At 42.8% G+C, this 13,518-nt stretch overlaps 2 protein-coding genes across 16 annotated transcripts; one reads left to right on the forward strand and one right to left on the reverse strand.

Annotated features, from left to right (window-relative positions):
• Positions 1-1,528: 1,528 nt before the first annotated feature.
• On the reverse strand, positions 1,529-6,932 carry LOC104426183 (cyclin-dependent kinase G-2). 15 transcript variants are annotated; one of them, XR_005547805.1, is made up of 7 exons: positions 4,872-6,932; positions 4,312-4,447; positions 4,135-4,223; positions 3,922-4,033; positions 3,450-3,846; positions 3,227-3,304; positions 1,529-2,622 (listed from the first exon to the last, which is right to left on the reverse strand). XR_005547805.1 is itself a non-coding variant. In XM_010039144.3 (6 exons), exons 2-6 carry the CDS (start codon positions 6,185-6,187, stop codon positions 3,736-3,738), a joined length of 1,764 nt encoding a protein of 587 aa, XP_010037446.1. In that variant the 5' UTR covers positions 6,188-6,324; positions 6,777-6,931; the 3' UTR covers positions 1,599-3,735. The 15 variants fall into 15 exon arrangements, 2 of the variants coding, with proteins under 2 accessions (XP_010037446.1, XP_010037444.1); XR_721800.3 differs by having other exon boundaries at positions 1,529-2,780; XR_005547802.1 differs by having other exon boundaries at positions 1,558-3,151.
• A 1,892-nt stretch (positions 6,933-8,824) lies between these two features.
• Positions 8,825-11,299, forward strand: LOC104426184 (malate synthase, glyoxysomal). The gene is given in 6 exon segments (XM_010039145.3): positions 8,825-9,012; positions 9,015-9,283; positions 9,464-9,789; positions 10,131-10,461; positions 10,545-11,041; positions 11,043-11,299. Coding segments are annotated over 6 exon segments (1,707 nt in total). The 5' UTR covers positions 8,825-8,885; the 3' UTR covers positions 11,200-11,299.
• The last annotated feature ends 2,219 nt before the right edge of the window (positions 11,300-13,518 follow it).

Consider the following 13,518-nt stretch of genomic DNA (forward strand, 5'->3'; position numbering starts at 1 on the left):
TTCACTATTCCAGTTTAAATGGATGGAAAGTGGTGAAGATCAGAAGACTCAAGAGGTAGAATCTGTGCAGCCCGTTCTACGTACACATTCTCTGTATCCGCCGGTAAAATGTCACTAATTTATTTGGAATTGTCTTCTTCATTAACTTGTCTAAGGGTCCATGCGAAACCTTTTGAGCCAAGCTTCTGAGAGTCTCTTAAATAGAATTATAGGATTCCTGATGTCTAGTTATCAGTGGGAACAAACCTATTAGGAAAATAATGGCTTTTATTGATTTGTGACCTGACATAACTCCTTTGACAAAACAAAGAGCTAGCAGTAGTGTAAGATCTTTTATGCATTTGGTAAGTCTTCCATCTAAGGTTGGCAACATTGTGAATCAGTTGGGCATGAAATTTGAAGACAATGTTACTTGTCTGGCAGCTGCATGTGGAGATTAAGAAGTTTCCTTTTTGCTATGTACCTATTTTTTTTTTTTTTTTTGGAACAGATTCAAGATGGTTTGAATGTACCCCAAGTTTCACTAGAAAAATTTCCTTAGAACAAGAGCAACTTTTCATGCTCGTCTTTGTTTTATCTAGTCAAAGATTGGTTCTATTTGGAACTTGTTTGCTTTGTTTTGTCCAAACTCTCTCCTTTGGGATTATCGATGGTACTACAGTGAATTGTTTCTTGTCCCGCAAGGTATGGAAACAATTAAGGTAGCGAGACAATGGCAGTTTCAAATTGCGAGGCCCTCAACGATGCCATGAGTTACCCAATGGATTGCCCAGAACGAGGAGCAGGAGAAGAGTGACTTTCCATTCATTGGAGAGGGAATTCTTCCATGATCTGAGTTCAACAGTGCTTAGAAAGCTTTCGTATAGTAGTTAGGGTGACGTGCATAGTACGGTAAGCTTGTGAGGATAGGGCTGTGCGTTGGTCCATCCTCTTTTTCCTTTAGTCTATGTTTCTATAGCGTGCTCCGTTTCTTGTAAATGTGGGAGTCTGCCTTCTATTTTGAGAACACGAGAGGCTATTTCTTGCTTAGAATTTACATGCGCAGGCGTTATCCATCCATTCCCACGAGAATGGTTTTGATTATTTTCTCAGCTCTGTCGAGGGGTTACTTCTTCAGGGAAAATCCTCAAATTATACCTTAAATTAGGCAAATATATCGATGAAACTGAATAATGTTAAGGCACCTAGATCGTATTAAAAATTAGAAAGAAGAAATGGGTCTGTTAGGCCCTCGCTATGTCGAGGGATTTCCCAATGTGATGGGCCTTATCGTGAGCTCCAAAGGACCAATATTTCGGCTTTAAGCACCGACAATGAAGGCTCCTAGTTTCCTGACGGCCGAAGCCCATTGAGCCAACTGCTAGATTGAGAGAACCGGTAGATTGCTGATGAAACTTTTTATTAATCAGCAGCTCGTTAGATTAAGCAGTTATGTAAGCCCAAGCTTTAATCGAACGAATTATTATAAGACATACTTAGTCGAGTATGCTCCAAAAAAAGGGTCAAATACCGACAATCCAACAATAAGTTCGACAAGAAAGCATCAGTTCAGGCTGCTAATCTAAAATTTAGCGTCAACCTCCTGATCAGACGCTTAATTAAAATCTCAAGAACTTAGGTCATAAAAGTAACGACACCGTAGCTTGCGACGAGGCTAGAGGTAGCAGTTCGAGGTGTTATACAGACAACCCTCACAATCATCAATCAAAAGCATCTGCGCCAACCTAATCACGCCATCTCCAACAAGTACTACCTATGATTCTTCTACACGGAAACATCCAACTCATATGTAATAGCTTTTCCAGCCAACCAATTATCACCCTCAACTAAGAAATTTTCCGAGGACAAAACAATGAGCGTGCAACTTAAATTAGACAAGCATTCCGTCTAGATACAAGACCATGCAGACGGCCTCAACCATCCGACACCAACACGCCTGACTCCCCAAATTCAGCAAAGCATATTAGGCAATCCCCCTGCTCTGCACTGCTTGGCAACATGTGATTTACATTTCCCCTTGTTCTCTGTCTGGGAAAGAGTACCAGAGAAACTACTAATAATGGAATTTACAGCTCTCCTTGTTATCTGTCGTTTATGATATGAAAAAAACATTGCTAGCTATCAAATAATGTGACCAATGAGAATGAAAGGAAGTTGAGATTGAAGCACTCGCCTCGCACTACAGCAACTGCACCAGCTCCATAAGATGCCTTTCTTAAACATATGCATCTGTTAATACAACCCAGAAGACTTAACGTGAAGAGAATCATCATACGCAAATGCGGTGCTAAAGTGATAAATTCACATGAAGCAGAACAGACAGGTTAATTGGAATATTCACATGGAGGTGATACTGCATGGCTGTTATTCTGGAAAGGCTGATCTAGCGAAATTCATCTGTCATCGTTGAACAATACACAGAGGACAATAAAAGATCTATTCAAAGAATTTTGCAGCAGAAATGACATTTGCTAACATATAAACCTATTGAAGCAAGCATTGCCAAAAGAATTAAAGACTTAAGACCCCCTGATAAATGCAGATTTGAGAAAAGAAGCACGCCATCCAACCAGTGCTCTCAAAGATGAAACTGCTCCATCAATTGCAGGCCAATTGACTAACCTTCATCACAGCAATAAAAAAGATATAGTAAACAACGCCAAAAAAAAGAAACTAACGGTATAACAAGAACGCATCCCAAATAAAAAATCTTTCCACTCTTTCGGAGGCATCAAATTGAAGCATCCCTGCACTCCCAATGCCACCATCCAGTGGATCTTCTACAAGCATAAGTACAAAAGAGCCCCATTCAAAAGATAAATACAAGACGAGGGATGTTACAACTCAACTAGAAAGAGAGGGAAAGGCATTTTCAATTGAATCACTCAGTACTTCAACCCTTCCTTCTAAAGTTGCATGGTTCCAAAGGAAGAAGTCAACTCAAAAATAGAAGATACTCTCCATCAATTGATACCAAGAAGGAAAAAAAGGTACGCTATCATCATTCAAATCAAAGCCTCATAACTTATTTGTCTTACAATTAACAAGGACTTTCAGGGCTTCTGCTCATCCCTAAGAAATCTACACGGCCATCTCAACTTCTGTTAGATAAATTGACCAATACTGAGCGAAGAAACTCGATGCAATCCACCTTCTCACAACAACAGAAGCATGTGTTATACAAAAGGAATCGAAAACTTTTGTCGGATCATTGCATATTCAATACCTCAAGGGATTTGATCCTCATAGGCACGACTACCCAGTATCGCTTGCATCTCTTCGTTTGTTAGTAAACTCTTGAGTACTGGATGTAATGTCAAGAAATCATGATGTGAACATCATTTATCAACTTAATTTGACTATTTACATTCACATATTTACAAAAATGGAACCTGTTGTGGTTCAACCAAAAGAGAAGACAAGAAAAAGTCAGGAACCAGTTTGCACACCTTGCAAACTCAAGGGAGGTGCGAAGATGTTAATAGTAGTAAATTGTTTGACCGGAGCAGTTTCCCACTGTTACTATCATCAATGATTCTTCTAGGTTCCTGCCAAGGACAGAAAATGCAATTATGCACCCCTGCAGTTACTCTTCCTCCAGCAAGACAATCTTCCAGATGCCTAGAAATCAAAGCAGGAGGTTTAGAAAGACATCCATCTCAAACAAATCAAATTGTTCCAGGGAGAACTGCAGGTTAAATTCTTTGTCCAAAAATCCAATCTGGCTGCAGGCAATCATCTGACAACAGTATGCAGAGGGGGAAATGTTGGCATGAAATCCTTAGAAGTAGGCAGTGGAACTTCACGAAACCAATCATGTTCAAGGGCTTCATCTGCTGTTATTCTCTGCACGTGGAAAAGACATTGATAAATACGGACAACAAGGACGTATTTGTAAAGCACAAGCTTCGTGAGAGTTACCATCTCTGGGTCATATGTCAGAAGCCTGTTCAGCAAGTCAAACCCCAATTCAGAAAGAACAGTAGTTCCAGTAAAAGATGCAGCAGGAAACTTCTTTCGCAACAAATTATACCTGAAGATAAAAAATCATACTCAAACAATGAGAAAACATAATGTCTTGAAAAAAGCTGCACCCAGCACTAAGATAGAATACCGTCACTACAGAACACTTACGGTTGTTTAACAAAGTTCGCTTTTGAACCAGGCAATTCAGAGAATCCATGCCATATTTTCTCACTGGGTGTGCCAAGAGTCCTGAAAATCTGCACAGCACAGTTTTCAAATAAGAAAATCACTGAATAAAGAGTATGAAAAAACAAGACAAAGGACCTATTATGTCAAAGTTCCTACCTTGTCAAGCTGATTGACTTCACTATTTCCCCTGAAAAGCGGTTCATTGGCCAACATTTCAGCCATAATACACCCTATTGACCACATATCAATTGCTGTCGAGTACTGTTTTGCTCCCAATAAAAGTTCAGGTGCTCTGCACATCAGATTATACTGTCAAGGCTCAACCACAATTATATACTGCAAAGTTCGGAAATACCAATGTGCACTGCATGAAAAAGGAAAAGAAAAGGCAACCACACTGTACATAAAAGGAAACATAACATGACTGAGCCATCTTTATGTGCCCAAGTAGAGTCCCAAGAATATAGAGCGTAAAATAAAAGAGTGCAGGATTCTCTGGGCTGGTACTTTGGAAAATACAATCTTTAAAGCAAATAGAAATTCCCAAAAAGAACACTAAATTAAGTGATGTGGAATAATAGATGCTCATGAATTCCAAAGCATTATTAACAGCTAATTGGTAACATACTTGGCTTCTCGTCATCCTCAAAGTAAGAATGGCCCAATTTCCCTTACATGACGCATGTTTTTATTATTATAAAAAGTATGCAGCTCACCTGTACCACAGGGTAACAACGAGAGGAGTATACGGCTTCAATGGGCTCCCATACTGCCTTGACAACCCAAAGTCGCATATTTTTAGCTCACCCTTGTTGTTAAATAGAAGATTCGATGTCTTCAAATCACGATGAAGTATCCAATTATCATGAAGATACTTGACGCCCTCCAATAGCTGAAGCATCAGGCATTTGACTTCACTTGTACTGAAAGGACGCTTCCTTGCTTCCATCAGCCCCTTGAGATCGTGTTCCATGTACTCCATGACCATAAATATACTATTATCATCATCCATAACGACTTCCTTAACACCTACAACAGAAGTGTGATTTAAGGACAGTAAAATGTTTATCTCCCTCAAAGACGTTAGGGGAAAACCACCATCAGAGTCCTGTTTGTTCATCTTCACCTTCTTCAAAGCCACTATTTCCCCCGTTTTCTTATCCCTTGCACGGTAGACAACACCATAAGTGCCTTCATTAATCTTGTTCAGTCTTTCATATTCAAAGACACTTCTGCAAGAATCAAGCATGTTTATACTTTGTCTTGCAGGCAATGAGGACACTTCAAACTCTTGATGTTCTCTATTGTTCTCATCATCCGTGTCATCATGGTTGTTGTCTGCATCGCTAAGATAAGTGCGATCCCCATCCATGACGACAGCTTGGTCACCATCTTCAGATTCCCCTACACTCGCTCCACCAGCCAGCCCAATCTCATCAGATCCAGAAGACCTGGTTCGATGACCCGAGCCTCCTGGAAGAAACTCCCCACTCTCTGGACTTGACCTCTTTGTGACCAATGCTCTATTCTCCAGTATGATTTCTTCATCATCGGATGCACAGATAAGACTCGGTGAATCACTATCAAATGCCCATCGTGACATAGAGATGGTCCTCTCATGAACAAATTCTCCATCCTCGACCATACTGTCATCTTGATCACCAGCCTCACTTTGCTCCTGATGCAATGCCTGGGCCTTGCATCCAGATGCACTGAGAGATATAGATTGATCAGCCATAGGAAAATCAGATCCATGTACCAGATCCAATGAGATAGAGGAGTTCAAAACACAGCCACCCGACTCATCATTCGATGACATTGTAGATGGAGCCATAGGAGGACTTAAAATAGTGGTGGCTGAAACCACTCGGTTCTTGGATGATATCCTGATTTCCCTGTCCTCCACATCCCATAACATCGGGGATAATTTCCTCTTCTTCTCAGGGGGATGCTGCACACCATCTTGGTACAACTTGGCACCCCTCTGCACCTCAACAAGCTGATGCTCCTTATCTCGATTCTTGGACTCCATCTTGCGCCCATCACTCCGCTTATCCGCATGGCCACGATACTGGCTAAATTCGCCGCGACAAGTAGAGCGAATCTCGTCGCGACCATCCCTTCTGGAGGAAGAGTTACAATCCAATCTCCTAGAAACACGATATTTCCCTGTTGCCATATTGTTTGCAACCACAACTCCCTTTATCAAAAACCCACAGCTGACGTCTCAATACACAAAAAAACAACCCCCGCGATCCCCAAAACGACAGTAGGAACGAAGCAATCGAACGGATCACCCTTTCAAAACCCAATCGAATCAGAACCAGAAAAATCACGCAATCCTACGACAGGAAACCTAACCAACAGCCCGACCACGATCACTTTCCGGTCAACAGCAGATCGTCTAGGAACCTAGTCGCAACCCTAAAGTAAATGAGAGAGAGAACACGAAATGAAAGTTGCAGATCGGACGTCAATCGGCGACGACAGACACCGGAGAACCCGACTCAGACGGATCGCGAACGGAACCGGGAAGGAAATCTGAAAACCCTAGACGCGACGAAACGAGAGGGGCTTTCGGACGTCGCTCCTTCGAAATCCGCAGGTACTGAAAGCCTTACCGGAGGATGAAGAGAGAGAGAGAGACGCGTGGGGAGGCGTCGCGACGATGGAGGAATCGGCAGATCGCGAGGAGGATGCTTCGAGAGGAGGACGAAACCCTAGCGAATCTTCGTCGACTCAGCGCGTTTGATGATTTGCTTTCCTTCGATGGACGGCACTGCTTTCTTATCGCTACGCGTCAAGTCAAGGCCGGCGGCTCCTACTTTGTCGTCTTTCGTTTTGGTCCCTAGATAATGTGATATTTATGTTTTTAGCCCCTCGGCCGACGTGAGGACATGGGCTTGGGCCCTCTTTTCGGTCGTCCCTGGGCTTCAGGGCCTTAACTGGCATGACGGGCCAGACTATGAATTGTGCTGTTCCTCGGATAGATGGGCCAAATGAACAAGATCGCAGCACGGTAGGCCCAGCACGGTAGGCCCAGTGTCACTTCCCCTTCGCGGATTGAGCTCCTTCAGTGGTGGTTTCACTAGGACAATTTTTTTTTTTTTAGTTTTTGGTTTAAGCTAGAGGTGAATAGTTTTAGGTTTCATTCAGAATTCACTTGAAACCTAAAATCTACCCAATAAAATAGGTCCATTATTTTTTAAACTTGAAACCTACTAACTAAAAAGGTTTCTTATTTTATGGAACATGAATCTATTCGCATACCCTAAAATTTGAAATCTATCTTATCATAGATCTCGAGATCGAGTTTTAGGTTTTACCCGAGTTTCACTTGTATTATTAATTGAATGATCTTAATGATCATCACTATTTATTGATTCAACTTATATTTAGATATACAGAAAATATAAAATATCAATAATATAAAAGTCTCAATCATAAAATAGAAGCTTAGATTGGTAATTCTAAATTATATATTCGTCATTAGATAGTATAGATACCAAAAAATAAAAAATACAAAAATTAGTTTCAAATTTTAGGTTCAAAGTTCCACCTACATAAAACTTGAAAATCCGTCCGTCAAGTAAATTTCCCAATTTTTGAAACATAAAATTTATCATGTATACCTTGAAACTTAAAATTGGATAGGTTTCCATCGATTTAATTCTTCAATTCCAAATTCTATTGCGTAACAATTCTCATCCCTATTAGGTTATTATAGGACAAATTAATCCTAATCGAACTAAATTCTGAAAGTTTGCAAAATCAAAACCATTGTATTCGAAGTTCGACCGTGGTCTTCTTGCTGTGGGGACTACGAACATAGGTCACTACCCAAAAGATGTGAATGTTTATATTATCTCGCGGAATCAAATCGGTGGGTGCGGAAACTAGGGCGATATCCTGGAACCGTGATGGACATCAAACGGCCTGATGCGTGCCACGTGTCAGATGTCCCATACTTCCACCATATCCAAACAAGGTGCACCTCCCAAGGCATGCACAAACTCCAAGGCATCAGCCCTTATCATCTCATCTCCCCACTTCCAATTACGCAATCCCAAGTAAATAACGAGGTCAATCTAATTTTATTTGCGCCTTGCCTGACTCGATTTAAGGTCCGTCTCTTTGTATGAAAGTGAAAAAAGGAACGTACCCAAAGCTACAATTGTCTGCTGTGGTGGTACGTGAAGACGTTAAGTTTTTAGGTTAATTTGAGCTCTGGGTGAACATGACCATATGAATGACAAGTGCGAAAAGTCATGGTTGCGGCCAAACCTCACCCTAAAAAATTGCCATTGTTTTTTTTTTATTTTTTTCAGGATTCCCTATTCTTATGATTCTTACGGGCATCCAAACATTCAGAACCAACTAAAAATCAAACCACTCAGACTCTAAGCAAGATACTGAAATGAATTTGCAAAGAGAGTAATTTGTCTTTTTTTCTTTTTCAAGAGCTCCTCTGTAGGCATGTGAATGGAATTGGTAATTGAGTCAAAAATGAACATATGATTTTGGTATTTTCCGTGGAAAAAGGAGAGAGAGAAAACTGACATAAAGCCAATTAAACTCCAAAGATAGACCATAACGATAACGCAGGATGTGCCTATCCACTTGCCTCCCAGTTTTGTTGCTATATAATTCCACCACCCCCTATCACCTCCAGTAGTTCCTTACACCAACATTCAAAACTTGCCAAGTAGCACCATCGCTCCAGGAAAAAGATGATGGATCTCGGGTCGTTCACGTACCAAGCACCAGCAACCAACAAGGCCAACCCCGCGTCCGGCTACGACGTCCCCGAGGGAGTGGACATCAGAGGGCGTTACGATGCCCAGTTCGCCAGGATCCTCACCGGGACGCCTTGCAGTTCGTCGCCGATCTGCAGAGGGAGTTCAGGGGCCACATCAAGTACGCCATGGAGTGTCGCCGCAACGCCAAGCAGCGCTACAACGCCGGCGCGCTGCCTGGGTTCGACCCCGCTACGAGGTACGTGAGGGAAGGCGAGTGGACGTGCTCGCTGGTCCCACCAGCCGTGGCCGACCGGAGGGTGGAGATCACTGGCCCTGTCGAGCGCAAGATGATCATCAACGCGCTCAACTCTGGCGCCAAAGTTTTCATGGTGAGCGAATTCTATATCTTTATGTCCATGAGAACAAACACTGAGTTCTGTTAGTGTCTAACTTGCCACGCACGTCTGACATGTCCAACTTATTTAGGAGAATCTTCATGAACTTACTGATGCTTTGAGTCTGAAGTCGATTATGATTATGATAATGACATATTTCGTTGGTATAAATAGGCAGATTTCGAAGATGCGCTATCCCCGAGCTGGGAGAACCTGATGAGAGGGCAAGTGAACCTGAAGGATGCGGTGGATGGGACCATAACCTTCCACGACAAGGCCCGAAACAGGGTCTACAAGCTCAATGACCAGATTGCCAAGCTCTTTGTCCGGCCCCGAGGTTGGCACTTGCCTGAGTCTCACATCCTCATTGACGGTGAGCCTGCAACCGGTTGCCTCTTCGACTTTGGCCTCTACTTCTTCCACAACTACGCTTCATTCAGGAAAATGCAGGGTGAGGGGTTCGGGCCCTTCTTCTATCTCCCTAAGATGGAGCATTCCAGGTACGCAACTAGGAATCTTTACCAGACAGATCATTCTTACATATCGACTATGTGATATATCCATCGGCTAGATGATATTTCCAGTCAGTGAGTTTGGAATGAGTTTGTTTGTGATCGCTTGGTGGACTATGAAACGTCCTGGTTTGTGTCCATTAGGATGCTATTAGCACTCAATAATCAATGCAGGGTCCATATCCTTCTCGTGTTAGTATATTTACTGTAGTTAAGAGATCAGCAACTGACAAAGGACGTCTAGATTTTATCGTAATGTAATAGGCCATAGTGCGCCGTGAACTTTTCCACGAATATTAGCTAAAGGGTTGTTGCGTTGGGATCGGCAGGGAAGCGAAGATATGGAACAGCGTCTTTGAGAGGGCAGAGAAAATGGCGGGCATCGAGAGAGGGAGCATAAGGGCAACGGTATTGATAGAGACACTACCTGCAGTGTTCCAGATGGATGAGATACTGTACGAGCTGAGGGATCACTCGGTCGGATTGAACTGCGGAAGATGGGACTACATCTTCAGCTATGTCAAGACCTTCCAGGCTCATCCCGATCGCCTACTGCCTGACAGGTTTCAGGTCGGGATGACCCAGCACTTCATGAGGTCTTACTCTGATCTCCTCATCCGGACTTGCCATCGGCGCGGTGTTCATGCCATGGGAGGCATGGTATGGAATTTTTTGAGTACTGAAGTAGGGTCGAGCCTTTTGTCATCGGTCTAACAATATCTGTTGTCCTAATTTTCTGACAGGCGGCTCAAATCCCGATCAGAGATGATCCGGTGGCCAATGAGGCGGCGCTGGAACTAGTAAGGAAAGACAAGCTCAGAGAAGTCAGGGCCGGGCATGACGGGACATGGGCTGCTCACCCGGGGTTAATCCCGGCTTGTATGGAAGTCTTCACGAATCACATGGGCAATGCGCCACACCAGATCCAATCAGTCAAGAGAGAGGACGCAGCCAACATAACCGAGGAAGACCTCCTCCAGAGGCCGAGAGGGGCCCGAACTTTGGAAGGCCTCCGGCTCAACACTCGGGTTGGGATCCAATACCTGGCAGCCTGGCTCACAGGGACAGGGTCGGTCCCACTCTACAATCTCATGGAGGATGCGGCAACTGCCGAGATCAGCCGAGTCCAGAACTGGCAGTGGCTGAAGTATGGTGTGGAGCTGGACGGTGATGGGGTTGGAGTGAGAGTGAGCTTGGATCTATTCGCGAGGGTGGTGGAGGAAGAGGTGGCCAGGATTGAGAGAGGTTGGGAAGGACAAGTTCAAGAAGGGGATGTACAAGGAGGCTGGCAAGATGTTCACGAGACAATGCACGGCGCCAGTGTTGGACGATTTCCTGACGCTCGATGCCTACAATCACATCGTCGTGCATCATCCTAGGGGGTCTTCCAAGCTCTGAAAGCCTGTTTGTCTCCTATGAATGGCTTAAGGGACGTATTGCTTTGCCTTTACCAATTTCCACTGCTGCTATGGATGAATAAATTGTGTTTCTATGACTATTACCAGTTGTTCTGTTTCTGCAAATTGAAGATGATTTTTCCATGAGATAGTAGAGTAATTGAACAATACGGACCAGCGGTTCGCTTGAAACTAAGCAATATTCTTCCTTAGCATACAAGGAATTTGCATCAATGGGTTTATACTCAGCCTAGTGGCTTAGAAAGCAGAGAAGAAACATGTAGCTGAAAGAGTGAATATGATTTTTGGAAAATCGTAAGGTCAAGAGTGTCAAAGGCTAGTCGTAGTTCAGTGGGTGCAATCACAGTGAATGGGCGTCTATATTGAGAATTTGTATAGTCTTTGGCGATAAAATAAAGATAGCATGTCATGATACTACGTTCTTGGGTAAAGCGTTGAACCGTGGACCTAATTTGAGCAAAGGCTCAAAGGATAACTCTTAAAGATGCTTTCATTTCATCTAGGCCCAATCATTTTTCATTTTGATATCGAAATGGTTGGACTCTACTCTGTCATTCCCTTTTGTTTGTTTATGTGTTGTGTGTGTGTGTGTGTGTGTGTGTGTGTGTGTGTGTGTGTGAGAGAGAGAGAGAGAGAGAGGGAGGGAGGGAGGGTTACGAATGATCCATTCGGAAGTCGGACATGGAAAGCCACACAGTCGCATGATATGCCACAGATCCTTGATGGGTTCGACCCGCTTTGAGTGCTCGTAAGTCAGCTATAGGCCCAAGGTGGACCATCTTAACAACTTAATAAAGTGTTGTCAAACAGAAGGTCTTTATGGGAAAGAAGGAAAGTCGACGAAGTATCGCTAATAATCAACTGACTTTCGTTTTTGGTGCACGTTGAAAAATTATTTGCAAACACGATCACTTGACTATAATAGTAACATGACACTTTGAGCGAGACATTGATGTCGTTTCCCCCCGTCAAGATGATGATTATGTCTTGGTTTTTCTTATTTTATGTCCATACTACATACCCGATTAGTAATGAATGCTATTGTTAGGTTACTTGTGTTGCTAGCTTTTTAGCTTGATTAGATCCGGTTCCATGAATTCTTTTGTGACCCAAAAAGCCTGTGGTGGAAGTGGAGGGCCTTGCCATAGGAGCACTCAAGTCTCCAGCCCAAACGCGAGGACCCTAGCCAAGCTTTAGGGTCTCGAGTCCAGCCTCAATGGACTTGGACTTGAACTTAATGCCCTAGCATAGGCTTTTGGGGTACAAAGCCTAACCTCTATGCACTGAGGCCCAAGCACTAGGGACCTGGGCGAGCATTGAGGACCCAAGACAAGGTTATCGGGGTCTCAAGCCTAGCTTTAGTAGATTCGGGTTTGACCTCAATGGATTGAGCCCGAGCATTGAGGACTTGAACACAAGCACCGGTTTCTCAGGCCGGCCTCGTTTTACTAGAGGTGTGGTGCTAAAGAGCTTGGCAAAGGTGTTGGGGTCCTAAGTTTGGCCTCTATGGACTCAAACTTGGGCGTTGGGATCCGGTCATAGACACCAATGTCCTAAACCCAACCTCTGTTGATCTAGCTCAAGCATAAGGGTTCTATGCTTAGTCTCTTTGGACTTGGGCTTGCCCTCGGTTGACTCAAGAACTGCTACCAAGGGCCCAAGAACTAACATTGGGGTTCTCTTACTCAAGTGAAGGATTTTTTGTCTAAGCGCTGAAATCGAGTCATATTTTTGAAAATAGCTTTCAATCTTTAGAAAGGAAAATCATCTTTCCAAATTTAAGTATAAATTTTTTATTGACTAGAAAAAAACATTATTTATTGACTCACTTTCTTAAGTGATTCAAATACTAAAAAATATTTGCTCAAAAAATATGTTTTATGAAATAAATGGAGCCTTAGTGAATTGCTCTTCCTCCTTCGCTCATGGATGGAGTCCAATGGCTGAGCCACGTTAACTTCCTATTTCGTACTTTTATCTCATTTTTTTCTTCTGTATTTGCCGTCGCTTTTGCTTAACAAAGAGGGAAGATGATTCCATATCATTTGGAATGAAGACTCTTAAGGTTTAATTTGTTTTGCAAAAATATTTTCTGGCATTGTGATAATGAAAGTGATTATTCTACCAAAACGTAAATTTAGAAAAATAATTTTCTCTTTCGAAAATCGGAAATCATTTTATAAAATATGACTTGGAATCAATGTTTGGATTAGAAAATCTATGTTTGGGTACGAGAACTCCAAAACTTGTTTTAAAGCCTTTGGCTGTAAGGCATTCCCGAATGGTTCAAGCTGAGTCC

The sequence above is a fragment of the Eucalyptus grandis genome, chromosome 11 (assembly GCF_016545825.1).
Source record: "Eucalyptus grandis isolate ANBG69807.140 chromosome 11, ASM1654582v1, whole genome shotgun sequence".
Taxonomy (NCBI): Eukaryota; Viridiplantae; Streptophyta; class Magnoliopsida; order Myrtales; family Myrtaceae; genus Eucalyptus; species Eucalyptus grandis.